The following is a 16,509-nucleotide window of genomic DNA, read 5'->3' on the forward strand; positions in this document are numbered from 1 at the left end:
GGTAGATGCTGCTATTTCTCTCCATTTCTAACAATGTTGGAGAGTAGACACTGCAAACATTCTAGGTGGGTTGGTACAGCTCTTTTGCTGTGTGCAGCAGGTTCTTCTAGAATCACTGATCTGATTCATTTAATGCTTCTATTTTCTCTTAAGAGTTCAATACTCAACCAATAATATAATTATTTCTTACGGCATCTTTATATGGCAGGTACGATAACTGTTATGACGGCCATTCCTGGAAAAGAGACCAAGGCATGGGGCAATGAAGTGAGCTGCCCAGGGTCACAGAGGGAGTCAAAAGTACAAACAGACACAGTCCAGGCCAAACCTCTACCTTCCATACAGTTTTTCAAAATTAAATGTTACAGCATCATTCACAATTCATATTCAGGAATTCATTCATCATTCATGTTCCTTTTCCAGTTTTATGGTGAATAAGGATATGGATGAGAAATGGTTTGCCTAATGTGCCACATGGCAGGTTCTCCCTTGGAAGTCTGTGCCCTTCTGTCATTCACACCCGCAGGCACTCCGTGCTGCACAGCTGAGGCCAGCAGTCACGAGCACACAGCCTCACCATTAAACAAGACCTCACTTGGGGATGTAGGGGAAGGTAGGCAGTTGGTTCTAGAGCAGTGTGTGTTTTTATTGTTTTTTAATCACAGCCTCCACTGAGAATTTAGTAAAAGCTAAGGACCCTCTCCCTAGAAAAATTATACAAAGTTTTGCCCAGTCTGGGATAGGGATAGTTTTCTGGATTCCTGAAACTCCTGTATTAGTGAAGAAGTTACATTTTAAGTAACAAGGAATTCTTTAAAATTCCTGATTTAGAAAGAATGAGTGTGTGCTATCACTTTCTATTTGTTTTCTCAAACTCTATGGTGTAATGTTTCAGGTGTTTCACTACTTTGGCCAATGGGTACTAACAGCAAGAGATCCTATCAGAACTGTGGAACCTTCTGAGTGTCATTTCAGACTTCTTTCTCTTAGGAGTCAACTGTGGAATTTAATTTTTTACGTAGAAGGTGCTTTTTTTGAAGGGTTTGTAGATAGTTCAGAAGGACTGTTTTTCTTTTTTTTTGACCAGTAAGGGGATCGCAACCCTTGGCATGGTGTGGTCCGCACCGCGCTCAGCCAGCAAGCGCACCGGCCATCCCTGTATAGAATCCGAACCCGTGGCCTCGGCGCTCCCAGCACTGCACTCTCCCGAATGACCCACGGGGCCGGCCCAGAAGGACTGTTTTTCTGACTAAGGCATCTTTACCCTAGTTTCCAAGAATTTAAAATGGGAGGTACTGTCTTTGGAATGTGTTTATCTAGAGGTATGATTCTTCTGTTAAGTGCCAACATTACTTAGAAAGTGATTAGTTTACCTAAAGACATAAAATGAATATAACCAGAAGATATATATGTGATTCCAAAATATGTAGGCAAAAAGTAAAAGACTTAATTAAATAGATGTTACATCTATGCAGCCTGACACTTCCCTACGTAATGAAGTCCTGTGGATTGAATTGTGTCCCCCACAGTTCAATATTAGAAGCTTAATTCTCACTGTAAATGCTGAGGATGGGAAATCCTACTATGGTAATTGAAAGGTGGGTCCTTGAAGAGGTGATTAGATTATATGTAGGACCATGCTTTAATAATGGTGGTCAGGGGCGTGGTTCTGAGGGTTTTAAAAGAAGAGCACCTGAGAGTCTCTCTTTCTCTCTGCTCTGCCATTTTCTGCCATGTGAGACCACTGCATTGCTGTAAAGCTACCACCAAAGAAGACCTTCTGAGATGTGTTCCCTGGACGCTGGACTTCCCAACTTCTGAACTGTAAGCAGTAAATTTCATTTCCTTATAAATCACCCAGTTCCAGGTATTTTGTTATAAGCAACAGACATAAACCACGGGGACTGTGATACTATGATGTGTATATTTTGGTTTTCATGCACGGTTCCTGGCTTTTTCTAACCTTTCCCTGCCTTTCTGTCTTAGAGATGGCCATAGAGAAATTCTCTGACCTACCTTAGCTGACTGTAGGTCATAAAATTCTCATTTCAGGAGAGGTCCTGCCCCATACCTGGGAAGAAGGAATGTTGCACAGAGAGGCCAAAAAGAATCTGAACAGACAGACCTTGCTGGGTTTCTCCACCCAGTCTGTTGGTATAAGTCATACTCTTTTTGTCCAGTCACATTTCTCCATGGCTGTCTGTGCTTCAGTCATGCCTACATAATGAAGTTTCCATAAAAACCCAAGAGCAGAGTTTGGGGAGCTTCGGGATAGATGAAAACTGGGAGTTTCCTGATGGGTGGCACATTATGGAGAGCATGGAGGATGCGTGCCCCTTCCCCATACCTTGCCTTATGTGTCTCTTCATTTGTATCTTTTGTAATATCCTTTATAATAAACTGGTAAATGTAAGTACAATTTCCCTGAGTTCTGTGAGCTGCTCAGGCAAACTAATTGAACCCAAGGAAAGGGTCGTGGGAACACTGATTTATACCTGGTTGGTCAGAAGTTCCAGAGGCCTGGATGTGCAACTGGCATCTGAAGTGGGCCCAGTCTTAGGGACTGAGCCCTCACCCTGTGGGGTCTGACACCATCTCTAGGTAGTTAGTGTCAGAACTGAATTGAGGGACACCCTGCTGGTGTCTGCTGAAGAATTTCTGGCTTGCTTGCCAGTGGGGAGGAATCCTACACATTTGGTCACAGAAGTCTGTCTTCTGTGTTGATGATTGTGCTGGGAGAGCAGAGGAAAGACTGTGTGTTTTTACCCACTCTCTCAGGGCTGTATTTTCTACGTTAGTATCCTTGGTATGTCTGGAGAACAATGGCAAAGAAAAAAACACCACTTCTAGAAAGTGCATCTGTAGCTCCTGATGTGTTTTCCATTATGTGTTCTTCCCTTAGTCCCATCAGAGCTGTCATCTGATCTGTTCCAGAAGTTGCCCCCTTGTAAGGCTGCCGAAATCTGTGAATTTGTTGTGGACACTTACTTGGGAACTTGTGTTCCTGGCTGAGAGCAAGTAAACGTTTCAATTCTGTAGAGAGAAAAAGAAAACAATTAAATCTTAAATCACTAAAACAAAAGTCACTTAAGAATAACTGAGAAATTAAAGCAAGCATTAGACTGGTGAATGAGCTGATTTTACACTTACCTTCCTCGTCTATCAAGTAGCTTGATGCTATTCCATCAGTGTCTGTTACATCGCAAGAGTAAATCCCCAAGTCATCCCGTCCAAGGTCTTTGAAGGTCATTTTCGTCCTTCAAAACAAAATATTTTTCTAGGAAACGAGGTTGGATGGGATCCATGGACCTGTGTCTCACCCTATCTCTAGGCGTCTGCACTTGCTACTCCTTCATTTGCAACACTGTCCTCTCCTCCTTGATGAACTAAAACACGGTTATTCTTGGTGTCTCAGGTTAAATGTCACTTCCTCTGAGAAGACTTTCCTGACTTCCTCCCAGAGGATGATGGTGGGGGAGGGCGGTGGTACATATCCCCCCATCCCCAAGCTATGTTACTTATCAATACACATCGCACAAAAGGATATGTAACTGATCCCTCCTTCTCATGGGGGAGCCTGCATCTGTCCCCATGGGGCACAACCTGCTCCTGGTAACTCTGTTGCTTCTCCTATGTCCTCCCTGTGTTTCCCTCTTCTGAATTTATTATTCTGCACTGCTATTGTCTCCACTGTATAATCACTGCCTTTACAGACAGATTCTGTCTTGTTTACTACTGTAGTTCTAGCACCAAGTACCCTATCGGGCACATAATACGTGGAATGAATAAAGGAATGGATCAGTGGTCTAGTTCATCGTGTTTTCTAACTTTGGCGAGTTATGTTGCTAGCTAGTGTCTAAGATCAATCAAACATTTAAATGTTAAGTGTACAAACTAGAAGAAAAATGTGTAGTTTGATTGTCCTTTCTTTGACCAAATGTATTTTTACTTCAAGAACTCTGAAAAGTACTTTATAAGAATTATTATTTTTAAGGTTTATATTGGTTACGACTTTTCACAATGCCAGATATAAAATATTTGCGACTTCATCCTCTTATTCCAAGTAATTTAAGTAGAAAGCAAAGAGCTTACTTCACGGTCCTAGAGTAAAAACCCATCATGATGACAGAAACAGTCCTTACTTGTTGCCCTTGCTTTCGACTTCCAATCGTGGGGAGTCCTCAGTGGACACATAATCTTTGGACCAGGTGAACTGAGACTTTGGAGTCATTTGATCACATTCAAAGTTCAATGAAATGACTCCATCATCATCCACGTTTACAACAACCTCTTTGGTTCCTAGAAGATCAAAAAGAAGGCACTGATATTTTGTGGTAGAAATAAACCAAGAATCCATTACCTTGGGATCCTTTACTTTAGCCTTGAAGCAGGTCTCTGAGCCCAGGCAAGGGAAAAGCCCCACCTTCTCACTATGGATGGACAGTCGTGCTGCACAATTCAACTTTTATTTTGTAACATGGAAATAAATGAATGTTCCACATTTCTGAGGTAGAGTCAACACCATGGACAGTATTGATTGTCCAGGGCAGAAGAAAAATTGGCTGACATGACGGATGTTACAGTTATGGGAGTGGATTAATTATAATAAAGGGAGAAGGCAGCCTTTGGAGAAAGGAAAGTTGAATGGTTCTTATCAGGCCCTAATTCATGACTGTTGCTTCAATAACATCCACAGCCAATCGGTTATCAGGAAAGGATAGAAAGAGATAAAGAAACCCAAGGGAAATTGAAGGGGAAAAAGTAGAGAGATTAAGAACTGCCTATACTCACGTGCTCAATGTTTGTAAGTCATTTAAGAATGGAGAAATATGTGGAAACTTGGTCTGCTGATCACACAACCATAAATCAATTTAAAGATGCCTCTCTAGATTAGGATGATAGAAACCAGAAATGACTTTTATTGAACTGTCTGGAAATTTAAATGGAAATGAGTTTTAAGAGATCCAGATGTTTCAAGAAGATTTTATTTTTGAGAGTTACAATAATTTTACCTGCATCTAATGTAGCAATTCAAAGAGGGTTTGTAGAGCATTTGAAATGCTCACATCCATGTCTAAATCTAGTTAAAAGAAGTAAAATGCTGTACTCAAATTTGTACTCTGCTGTGAATTGAACTGTGTCCCCCAAAGTCCATGTATTAGATAGAAACTTAACCCCTACTGTGACAGTGATAAGAGGATGGGAAATCTATTATAGTAATTGAAAAGTGGGCCTTAAAGAGGTAATAGATTGTGAGGACCATGCTCAAGTAAATGGATTACTCCATGGATAGTTTAATGGCAGTCGTGGGCATGGTTGTGAGGGCTTTAAAAGGAGGAGTGAGAAGTTAGTGCTCTCTCTGCTTCCTCCACTCCCCAGTGACACTCTGCTTTGCTGTGAAGGGTCACTACCCACCAACAAGGCTCTCACCAGATGTGTTTTCTGGACTTTGGACTTCCAAGCCTCCGAAACTGTAAGCAATAAATATTGTTTCCTTATAAATTATCCAATTTCAGGTATTTCTGGTATAAGTAACAAAAACAAGCTAATACATACTCATTCAGTTGACAGTCTAAACTTGGTTTGTTTCAGCACATTGGAAAAATATATTTAATCTCAGAAAAGTATAGCTTTATTATTCTAAAATCATAAAAAATCTTCCAACAGATACTTCCCAAAGGACTGCAAGTTTTCTGTCTTTCTTGTATCATAAGAGGCCAATATCCTGGCCTGCTGTCCAGTAAAACTTGTCAGTGGAAAAAAAAAAATTTGCCAAAGTCCCCCCAGGAGAAGGCCAAGAGGACACCAGTGCCCAAACTGTGAGTGTCACAAGGATCTTGGTTTCTAAGCCTGACAGTGATCCAATTTGTATCCTTACTGATGGCAGTGTGTGCTTCAACTAAAAACCTCCAAAAAGTGGTTGTTAGGGCATGTAAAGCTTAGAGAAAACTAATTCTAGGAGATTTTTAAAAATTCTTTTTATAAAAAACAAATAAAGGTTATTTTCGTATTTGGCTATACAGATAAACCGAAATAATGATAATTAAAGGCTTAATTGTTCCGTAAGTGAAATGTTCACCATATGTTACTTTGAAAGAGCTACATCTACTCCAGTGGAAATTGCATATCGTTTTATTTCTATTCATGATAACCCGATTAACCCTCTCACTTCATTTTTGTATAATAAATATTGAAAAATGCTCTTATTAAAACCTAAGAAAATTCTAACACTGAAACGTACTCAGGTTTAGGCAGTGTTATACAGTTCGCATGGCTGGGTCATGGAGAGAATATAAATCAAAAATATTTTGTATGTCAGTAGTATTATAAAGCTGAAAGAAATAGAGGTTGACAAAATCTTTCTCACTTTTTGCACAATATCTGTTTTGGAAACATGGCAGATTGCTCATATTAATCATGCATTATCTTACTAATCCTATTTGAAAAGGAAGTGAATCATTCATATGCTTGCTATTGATTATATCAGAGGTATGACTTAAGTTTACAACAGAAAAATATTGCTTAGGTTAGGAATCTTGATCTTACTAAAGTGAAACCTTTGACTTTTCTGCAAAGAAGCCACAGAACAAACAGAATACAAACAATTTAATTACTTCTGCCTTTCTCTCAATGCTGTAGGTAAACTTTGTACTGTAACACTTCACCCAGTTGGATCCTTGCCCAAAACCAAGAAGTAAGGAAAACATGCTTCTACGAGCCAGTGCTGATGTGACAAAATCCACACACTAGTGTCCTGAACTCTCTCTGGAGAATTCTATAGCCTGTCTCTTGGACTCTATTTATACTTTGCTTGAGACAATTCTAACAAGCCAAGTTGGTTGGTTTCCCTCAGTAGATTAAGCTAAAAAAAACAAAAGGAAGGAAGAAGCTACTATCAGCAGGCACACCAAGAATAAAGGAAATGACAGTAAGTTAGGAGGCAGAAAAACTAAAAAGGAGGCCCAATGACATTATTTAGTATAAGGACAAATAGCCCCTCACCTCATAACAACGTCACTGTGTCACAACACTGTACAATAAATAAGGCTGATGTTTATGGCTCTCAATCACACAGAAAAAGATAAATAAGATTAAGTATACATGTATCCAAGAAGACTGAAGAGTACTCACTGAAATGTGTAATCTATTTTAAAAGAATTTCATCAAAGAGTCTTAAGATGAAATTTGGTACAGTATTAATGCTTTAGGAATAAACTCTCTGCTAAATGGAACAATGAGTATTTAAAACAATAATTTGTTGCAGTTTCTGAATGGCCAAATTTAGTCCCAAACCTATGCAACTTGGAGAATAGGAAAATCCTGCTTAGTTGCTGTCTTAGTTGCCTCAGTTACTATTGTTTGTTTTTGTTTTTTGTATTTTTTGGTGGCCGGCCTGAATGGGGATCCAAACCCTTGACCCTGGTGTTACCAGCACCACATTCTGCCAAGTCAGCTAACTGGCCAGCTCCTACCTCAGTTACTGAGAGAAGAATATAGAGCTATCTCATGAAAGTATTATGGGAAAATTAATTTTTGTAAAGCACTTTGAGATCTTTTGTGAAAATATGAAGTGAAAGAAAAGATGTTATTTGTTTTTCTTATTTTATAAATATGTTATTTTTAAGTCCCAAACAATAGATGTTTTTGCCTCAAACTATGAGTCTTTACATCATTACCTTATAGCTGAGTTTTAACATAAGAAATGTGATAATGTGTACTTTTAAAAAAGAACACGGTAATTTTTGAAAGTCATATATTGAAATTTGTAATTTAAAATTAAGTAATTGCCAGGAGAGACAAAGGAAGAGATAGGGATCAACTATAATGTCAACTAGTATCTAAGAGAGTTTCCTCATCCGTGAAGCTTTTCTTGATTAATCATGTCAAATCAGTACCTCATAAACAGTACAAGTATCTCAGTGAGTAGAAAAAAGAGGCATGATCATTTCTCCAACTTGTGCACACATAATTGTGGCTATGATGGATGCCACTAGTTGATTTACTTAAATAAATGAGCACTAAAGGGAATAAACAAAAACTGGTTAAAACTATATTAGGCACTCAGGGTTTAAAAATCAAAATTCATTGAGTGTTAGGATTGCATTTTCATTCTTCAAAATGTTGCACTAGTTGTTTAGTCTATTGAGAATAGGGTTAAATTCTACAAAGGCAGGGATTTTATCTTTCATATTTTCCATGCATATTTACATGTGCCAGGGACATGACTGAAAAAACAGCTTTAAAAGAAAAATGTCAGTCGAAAATTGCAGCATTTGTTTTATTGGAACTTGTCTTTAATATTAAAGTTGCAGCATAGCACTAATATTTGGAAAAACAGACAAGATGAAATAAAAGTGCCAACAAAGAAACTATTCTAGAGGCAGTGGGTTTTCTACTTAATTTTATACTCAGAATTTGAAGTATGATCTCCTCCCTGACAAATCAATGATGCTGTCAGCTGGCTGAAAGTACCACTGTGAAAGTACTTCTCGAGCTTTTGAAAAAATCAAATTCACTGAAAATATTTCAAATACTAGTTATTTAAGCATATTTATTGAGTTCCATAACAATTCTCATTGGAAAATAATGTTTAGTCAGAATAACTTTATAGTGCAAAGAAAGAATGCACTTTAAACAATAGCACTGTGTAAACGTAAGATGAGCTTACTGTCTTATGGTGACGAATGCGACAAGTCATAGCTCCTTTCCTATTAGTCACATGAATCACAATGCTGGTGCTATCACACTCTTTCTGTATGGCTTTACAAATTCAAAGCCTTCTGTTACTCTTTGGCTTTAATTAATTTGTTAACATAGTTATTTGAATAAAGGCATTTTTTCGAGTGACTTATAGACCAAGTATTTTATAATAATACCTGTAAATGAGAAATTAAATTGATGCTGACTCCAGATAAAAGGTCGACTTTCCTTCACTCTGGGTTTATGAATAGAGAAAAAGGTGTTTTGGGAGGATGCTTTAAAGAAATTACTTGGGACAACAAGAAGTAAAAGTGAGGAAGCAGGAGTTTAAAACAAAAAGATATTTCTTGGAAAATTTAAAAGTAGGCAAAACAATTAAAAAATAAGCTCGGAGTTTTCTTGTGTCTGAAAAGGAAGGATTTGTGGGATTGTAGATTTCTATTTATACAACAAAAGGAAGTAGATATGTTCATCGGAGAGCCAATTTTTTCACATATTAAAATCTAAGAGGAATTAATAGTGGAAATTCTTTAAATAAGGGGTCCTAGATACACAGTGCACAAAAAATTCTATTGCAATTTTGCAAAGATATGTTGTATTCAAATGGATGATGCTTTTCTTAAATGCTCTAGAAAAACCAAGACCAATATGTTGAGCTACAAAACAATGACAGCACTTCTAACCAGGCTAACCCAGCAGACAGTGCCTTGTGCAGATTAACTTGGTACAGTGTCAGAGGAAAAGCCTTAGAGAAAGTTATAGCTACAACATCCCCAAATTATCTTTTTAGAATGTTCCACAGTTTAACTGAGCTTTTTCCAGGAGCAGAGCTACTGTCAATTAATTCACGGTTGAACTCTGACAAACGCCTAAAGAGATATTTTCTAAAGTTGATTAATGTGTGATTAAAATAGTTCGGATACTTAATGGGCAGGAAGCAAGTTTCATGTTCTGCTGTCAAAGTAAAGGAATCCCTATGGATATTCTATCTCAGATGAAAGACCATCCTATCCAACTTTCCCACAAAGCTGGGCTGAAAAAGTGGACCAAAATTTGTCATGACTCAGGTTTTCTCAAAAAACGACCTTTGAATCTGTTCAAGAACATGAATAATCAAGTTGAGATCTCAGGAGACTGGAATCTAGAAAATGAAAGAGATTATTTTGGCATGAAAGAGATTTAAGAGTTGTCACTAGGCAGCCTCCTCAACCCTAAACAAATCCTTATCATGGGCACATGGGATATCTGACTGCACAAATGGCATTTTAATGGTCTCTCCAGGCTGCCAGGAATCCCCCGTATGTGAATTGGTTAAGGTGGCCCAGAGCTAAAATGAGCTATTTGGAAATTAACTCACTCTTCTATCCCAATTCTCTCTACCCCCTCCCCCAAAAAAAGAAGAAAAAAAAAAAAAAGAATTTTTAAAAAAGATAAAATTTAAAGGCTGAAATAAAATCACAGTAAACTGTTTGTCTTCCCATACATTTTATAGTCTGATATGAGAATTCTTTTCCAGATGAAGTTTTTACATCAGCATTAATAAATCACTTTAATGATTAATAAATCACTTGTAAGCTTTACTTGTCCCTCTCCATGGTGTGCATGTGTGTGTACATGTGTGTGAGGTTTAAAAAACTGGAGAGTAGCACAGAATGGAAGTAGACAGGAGTGAATTAATGTAATCAGCCACATGTAATACTGAACTGTCCCTGTTTAAGATGAGAACTGACACTGAGCCATCACCCTGTTGCCCACATCGTAGCTTCCACTGGGCGTTTCTTACCCGGTTCACCCCTCATAACTGGGGCACGCATTGCAAGATATCTAGGGTTAAGTGTGCATGCTGAGGCTACAAAGCAAAGTCATACTCATTGCCCAAGACATGATGGTCATTCATTATTTTTTCATTTAATAGATAACTACTACATACCAGGTACTATGCTAGGCTCTCAGCATACCTACAGAAAAGACACAATTTCTGTTTTGAAGGAGCCCACAGTCTAAGATACAGTTCTCAAGCCTGGTTTCACACTGGAATTACCTGAGGAGTTAATCAAACAACAATAAACCTATGTCCGGGCTCATGCAGAATTTTCAAAAAGTTCCTGGCATGATTCTATGTACAGCCAAGGTGGAGAACTGTTGTCCTAGTTGGTGAAGGAGGTCATTAGTAAACAGATACAAGTGTGGTTTTCTAAATTAGCCAGCTGAGCTCACCTGTAAGAGTTGGCCTGGCTTCCCACCTCAGAACCCTTGAGACTCCACCCCTAGGCCACTGAGCACACATGTGCCTCCTCAGCTGTAAAGCTAGGGCTAGGGCTCACAGACCCCTCGAGTCTGTTGCACAGACTGGGTCACAAACCCTCCACACGTAGGTCTACAAGCAAGGTAATAGGAAAAAGGTCCTAGGAGCCATGGGTAAAAAATTAATAGGCTTTATTCAGATCTAGGAGCAGCTGTCCTAGCGGCTTCTCCGAGAGTTCTGAGAAGTACCGTGGATCAGAGCTGTTAGTCCTTTATACTCAAGTCCACAACCCAGGACATCTGGGTGCCCATACCCAATTATATTAAGTAGTAACAAGGAACAGCTGAGGATATTTACAGCAAATGCTCAGCAAGATTCTGAACTTCTCAGGGGCCCTGACCATTTTCCTATATTTTCCCAACATCAGCCCTACCAGTTTCTGGCACCAACCAATGTTTGACACTGGGATTAGTTGGTTAGTAGGTTGTTAACTCTAATCCCAACTCATTATTCCTCTGGTAGTTCATTCTCCTAATCTGCCTTGCTCCTCGTGACCACATCCTAACTTCCTGGAACCCAGTTCCTGCATGGGACTCTGCCTGGTGTCTGGGTTCTCCTGTCCATCAACTGCTTCTCCTGCCCACTGCTTGGTTTCTCTGGTTTACTCGCGCCTGTACTGCCAGCTATTTGTTGACCTCCAGATCACCTGCCATGCCTTGGCAGGTCTCTCTCTTGTCTCATCTGATCTGGCTCACCTGTCCTCCACCTCCACCCCGGGCCTGATGCAATCAGCCACAGACACTGTTTTTAAAATATCAAATATCGAGAAGAGAATGTCTTCTCATGTACCAACAAATCTACACTAAATATTTTTCAGCCTATTCTTTATATAGGCTTCTTTAGCTAATGGGCACAGTCCATTATCTGGATCCTCATCACCAGCACAATTAGACTTTGTAACAATGGGTGGGTCACACCTGCCTCCATATGCTTTGACTTTAAAGGGACACAAGTGATCCTTCCAACCCCGTGGATTAGGTTAACCCTTAACTGGAATTCAAATTACACTTGAAGTATCTTGTTAGATGTACTGGTGGTTTGCTATTACATGATAAGCTTTATTTTCTGTCTGAAATTTTAATAAGGCATCCTAAAAGAAGTTGTTTTTCTGAAATAGCAATTCAAGTTTCACATCTGTGACGAAAAATGGAGACAGAATGGTCAGGCTCCCTCACCTCATATCCAGCTGAGTATAACTCAGTATGTCAGTTGTAAATATGTTATTTGTGCATGTGCACCCATGTGTCCCTTGGTTATCTGACTCTAGTATAAAAGACAACAGCCGTGATCCATTGCGGGTTGAGTTTGCATCTGAATAAAGCACGTTAACCTTACCAACGGCTCCCAGGATCTTTTTCCAATTACCTAGCTCGTGACCTGCATATGAGGGTCTGTGACCCAGCCTGCACAGGATGGGTTTGAAGGGTCTGTGACCCAGCCCGACAGCATCCCAAATCTTGAAACTGATAACATGCCTCCCCCGCCCCACCCATCCTAACATAAAATAAATACATGGGTAAAAGTAATATATTGATATTTAACAAAATTAATAAATATGGACTATTTTAGGCTACATATAAGTTTTATACATGGCCTTACAAAACCTTGATACCTAGTTTATAGCCTATGGGGAACATTTTATGTACATCTATCCTAGCTCCGATCATACCATGTTGTAAACTCTGGCCTTCTCACTAGATTGTAAGCCTGGAGTGCAGTCATGATGTCACATTACTCCTAGGGTCCACATAACACCTGGCATACAGTAAGAGCTCAATAAATATGAGGGAACTTCAAAAAGTTTGTGGAAAGATTTGTGTTAGCTTTTAATTTTTCCACAAACTTTTTGAAGTACCCTTGTACATGTTGCAAGAATGAGTGTGCCTGTTGCATATAAAACAAGTCCAAATGCCACTGGAGTTTTGGTTCTCCTTCATGGGGAGCATTTTGACTTTGTGTATCCCAGGATTTTTTCCTAGGCTGTGAGTCAGTGATTCCCGAATGGGTTAATATGGTGCTGCTCAGTAGATCAATGTTTGCAGCTGAGGTTTGTAGTTATATTCTGGGAATGGAATGGTCACAAAAATGACTTTTGATGCTTTCTTCAAAATCAGTGAAACAAAACTCTCACCCTGAATGTCACCAGCAGGTCCTTTTCTGGTGGCAAAATTTCCCTAGTGATGATTCTGTTATGTCATGCCTGGCCATCTGCCATTCTGAGGCTATTGATGAGAAAATAAGAAATTGGTTTAAGCTTTCTTCAGTCAATCTGATTTAGAATCCATGGCTTAAATGGTGCTTCAGCTTTACCCATGACTAGATTAAGAGATCACTTGTATAGTAATCCAGATGTTGTTCTCATGAGGGTAGACTCTGCATTGAGTCCTTGCGCATGTCCATTTGGCATCTTTAATTTCTACACAGTTGTCAATGGAAAGGTCTGATTTCTATAGGAATATGTGTCCTGGTGTCTGTGTGTGTTACCTTTTACCTCGGGTATACGTTTCTAGCATTTTTCTGTTTTCTCATGAAATTTTGCAAAGCTTCCTTATATGAAGTGTGGCACTCTCTCCAAACACCTACTATGCTTTTGTATTAGAAGGTCACTTTTGTCAGGACCCAGGTCTAGAAAGTACTTATAAGAGTAGTTGAAAACAGGTTATGAGGAAATAGGCTGAAAGGGGCAGACATTTCTTCAAAGGAGAAAATTTTATATACTTTTTATAGACTTTTCTAATAACGTGTAGTGAAAGCAGTTTTCTATGCTTATATTTTTTTCTCATCAGGAACATAAATATTACATTATGTATCTGTTCATTGTTTCAGATTGAAAATAGGAACAGATTAAAGCGGAAATGTGTGGATTAGAATTAACATAAGCTTAAAACTGGCTGATTTTAAAAATCCTCTTTCATTTCCAGAGCTTTCTTCTTTGTAACTTTAATCAACTGAAATAAATGATCATTTTGAAAAATAATGCAGATTAAATGATAAAAGAAATTATTATGTAAAGATCTGAAACTATGTGGGTAATGAACACTGTAGACTTTGTTCTCATAATAAAGGAAACGACTGTCTTCTCAAGTCCAATCATGGCACCTCTTGAAACCAGGAAGTGAGGGCTACCTCGCCTCTCTAGACCATTCAGTTATGACATCTACCGCTGTTAATTTAACCCATGAGTCAGCAAACTGTGGCCTGGGGGTTAAATCTGGCCCTTTGCCTCTTGTTTTTAAATAGTTGAAAAAAATCAAAAGATTAATATTTTAAGACATAGGAACATTATGTAGAATTCAACTTTTATAATGCATTATATAATGCATATAATGTGCATAATACAGTTTTAACAGAGCATAGTCATGCTCAGTAGTTTATGTACTGTCTATGGCTGCTTTTGTGCCATGGCAGAATAGTTGTCACAGGGACCATATGGCTGTGGAGTTGAAAATATTTACTATCTATGATTGGAAAATATCTTGTGGGACTCAATGGCCAGGGTATAATAGGAATAACATCCCAGGAATGTAGCCTGGAATAGCTGCTCCAGGAAGCATAATTTGATCAAGAACTTCCAAGTCTTTGGTTAGGTATGAACTAGACTAGCCCTTGGACCCCTTCAAACCTGGCTCATCCCAGTCCCAAGGTGCCTGTGAAAAGATAAATGATTGTCATGTCCTAAAGACATACTTCTCAATTATTCACATAGCACATGTTGATGATTTTGAAAATGAGGAAAAGCCTAGGAAGTTAGGTTCGTGTTTCACACAGATGAGATTAATTTTAAAGAAAAAGTAAAAACCCACCTGGACGGGTTTCTGCTACAACAGGGCCAGCGAGGTCAGACGGCTTTCCGACTCCTGCCTGGTTTATAGCTCGGACGCGGAAGACGTAGCTGACTCCCTCCTTCAGCCCTTGCACCTAGAAGAAGCAGGTGTAGAAGCGATGGGTCTTTTATAAAGCAATGGGCATTTCATGTCATTGAAACAGACTTGTTCTGCCTCTGTAACAATGATTTAGTCACATGGCACCAAAGGTACAGGACTTGTGTTCTGTCAAAAGACCGATCCTGTCAAAGGCCAAGCAGGTGATTGTAGCTTTAGACTTTCTTCTCTCTGGACCATCCATAAGTAGGAGAGGAGTTTCTAAGATCCTTCCCAATTTTGATGTCCTCCCTTTTCAAAATAATTTAATGGCCACCAATATGAGAAACAGAGACTAAAATATGTATGCTTTAAGTAAGTTAGCCAGCTTATTCTTTGGTCAAAAAGACAACATACAAAGTGCTCACAATAGCATATATGCTGCCTTTTTTCTCCCCGAATCTTTCAAGATATTCCATGAATAATTTCAGGTGAAATTCTTGGTAAGAGAGGAGAATTAAAAAAGCAAGGATCATGAACACTTTCCGTTTGTTTAAATGCACGTGAAAGCACTAAAACAAAAACAAACAAAAATTGTTCCTGTGAGTTTAATACAGCTATTTCTCACTAAATAGACAAGAAATTAACACAATAACAAACTTAAATAATTTATGAATAATCAACATGTATTAAAATTCTAAATCCTCAAATTTTTAATAATCAAGAAGATGTTTGCTGAGGACCTACTACATGTGTACCACTAAGCTAGAGTTACAAAGAGATGTAAAAAACATTTATAATCTATTTTTATATGACAGTCCTACTTCATAATTTTTTGTGACTTTCTTTGGGTTCCTCACAGTCTCATTACTATTATCAATAATTAATTATCTTTTTATTTTTAAAACGTAACTTTAAATAACTATATTATATTTTAAGTAGGCATTTATTACACACAGAGGGCATAATTTTTTCCCATAATGTTGTGATGGAGATCAGTATCCAAAATGTGATTTAAAGCAAACAATGTTAGAAAACATTTATTCAATTAAGTGAAGTGTTTATGACCATGTACTTAAACAAGCCATGTATGAAATTGTTAGGTTTTTAATCTAATTATTTGTTTTGTGTTTAAAACAAAAGAATGTTGCTATTTATGTAGTAATAGTTTTCACCAGAGCTAATGGATTTTTGAAATAGATTTTAATCTGTAAATGAATTTGAACTTAGGCACAGGTTAGATGCATAGGGTTTGATATATTTAAATTCCATGTTTAGAAGTAACAGGAAACTGGATTTCCAGAAAGGAACAGAAACATTTCCTTGTTGTGATTAAAACAGACCCATCACCAGGTGCCTGACACATCTGCACCTGCCACTTAGGTAACATGTGGCTGTGAGTCAGGTTTCTGCAATGCACACAGGAAGTAGATCCGCACTCCTCCAGTCACCAGGGTGGCAGGAGCACTCCTCCACGCTCCATCACTACAGGGGCAATGACCACTGACCTCAAGAGCACCACAAATACGTAATCTTTATAATCTATGCACATCTATTTTCTGTTTCTTGGATTTTTTTTCTTCCTTATAACTTCCAAAGAGACTGCATTCCCTTGCCTTCTCCATCTGTGTCCCTTACCCCTTC

At 38.5% G+C, this 16,509-nt stretch overlaps 1 protein-coding gene across 1 annotated transcript in view; it reads right to left on the minus strand.

Annotated features, from left to right (window-relative positions):
* Positions 1-16,509, minus strand: part of MYOM1 (myomesin 1) — a 131,320-nt gene that overhangs the window by 23,122 nt on the left and 91,689 nt on the right. Inside the window, exons 21-24 of the mRNA XM_063077233.1 lie at positions 14,809-14,923; positions 4,143-4,299; positions 3,151-3,257; positions 2,989-3,033 (exon numbers count right to left, since the gene is read on the minus strand). Of these exons, the coding sequence (XP_062933303.1) occupies positions 2,989-3,033; positions 3,151-3,257; positions 4,143-4,299; positions 14,809-14,923 (424 nt within the window). The remainder of the gene's footprint in view (positions 1-2,988; positions 3,034-3,150; positions 3,258-4,142; positions 4,300-14,808; positions 14,924-16,509) is intronic.

The sequence above is a fragment of the Cynocephalus volans genome, chromosome 13 (genome assembly GCF_027409185.1).
Source record: "Cynocephalus volans isolate mCynVol1 chromosome 13, mCynVol1.pri, whole genome shotgun sequence".
Lineage (NCBI taxonomy): Eukaryota > Metazoa > Chordata > Mammalia > Dermoptera > Cynocephalidae > Cynocephalus > Cynocephalus volans.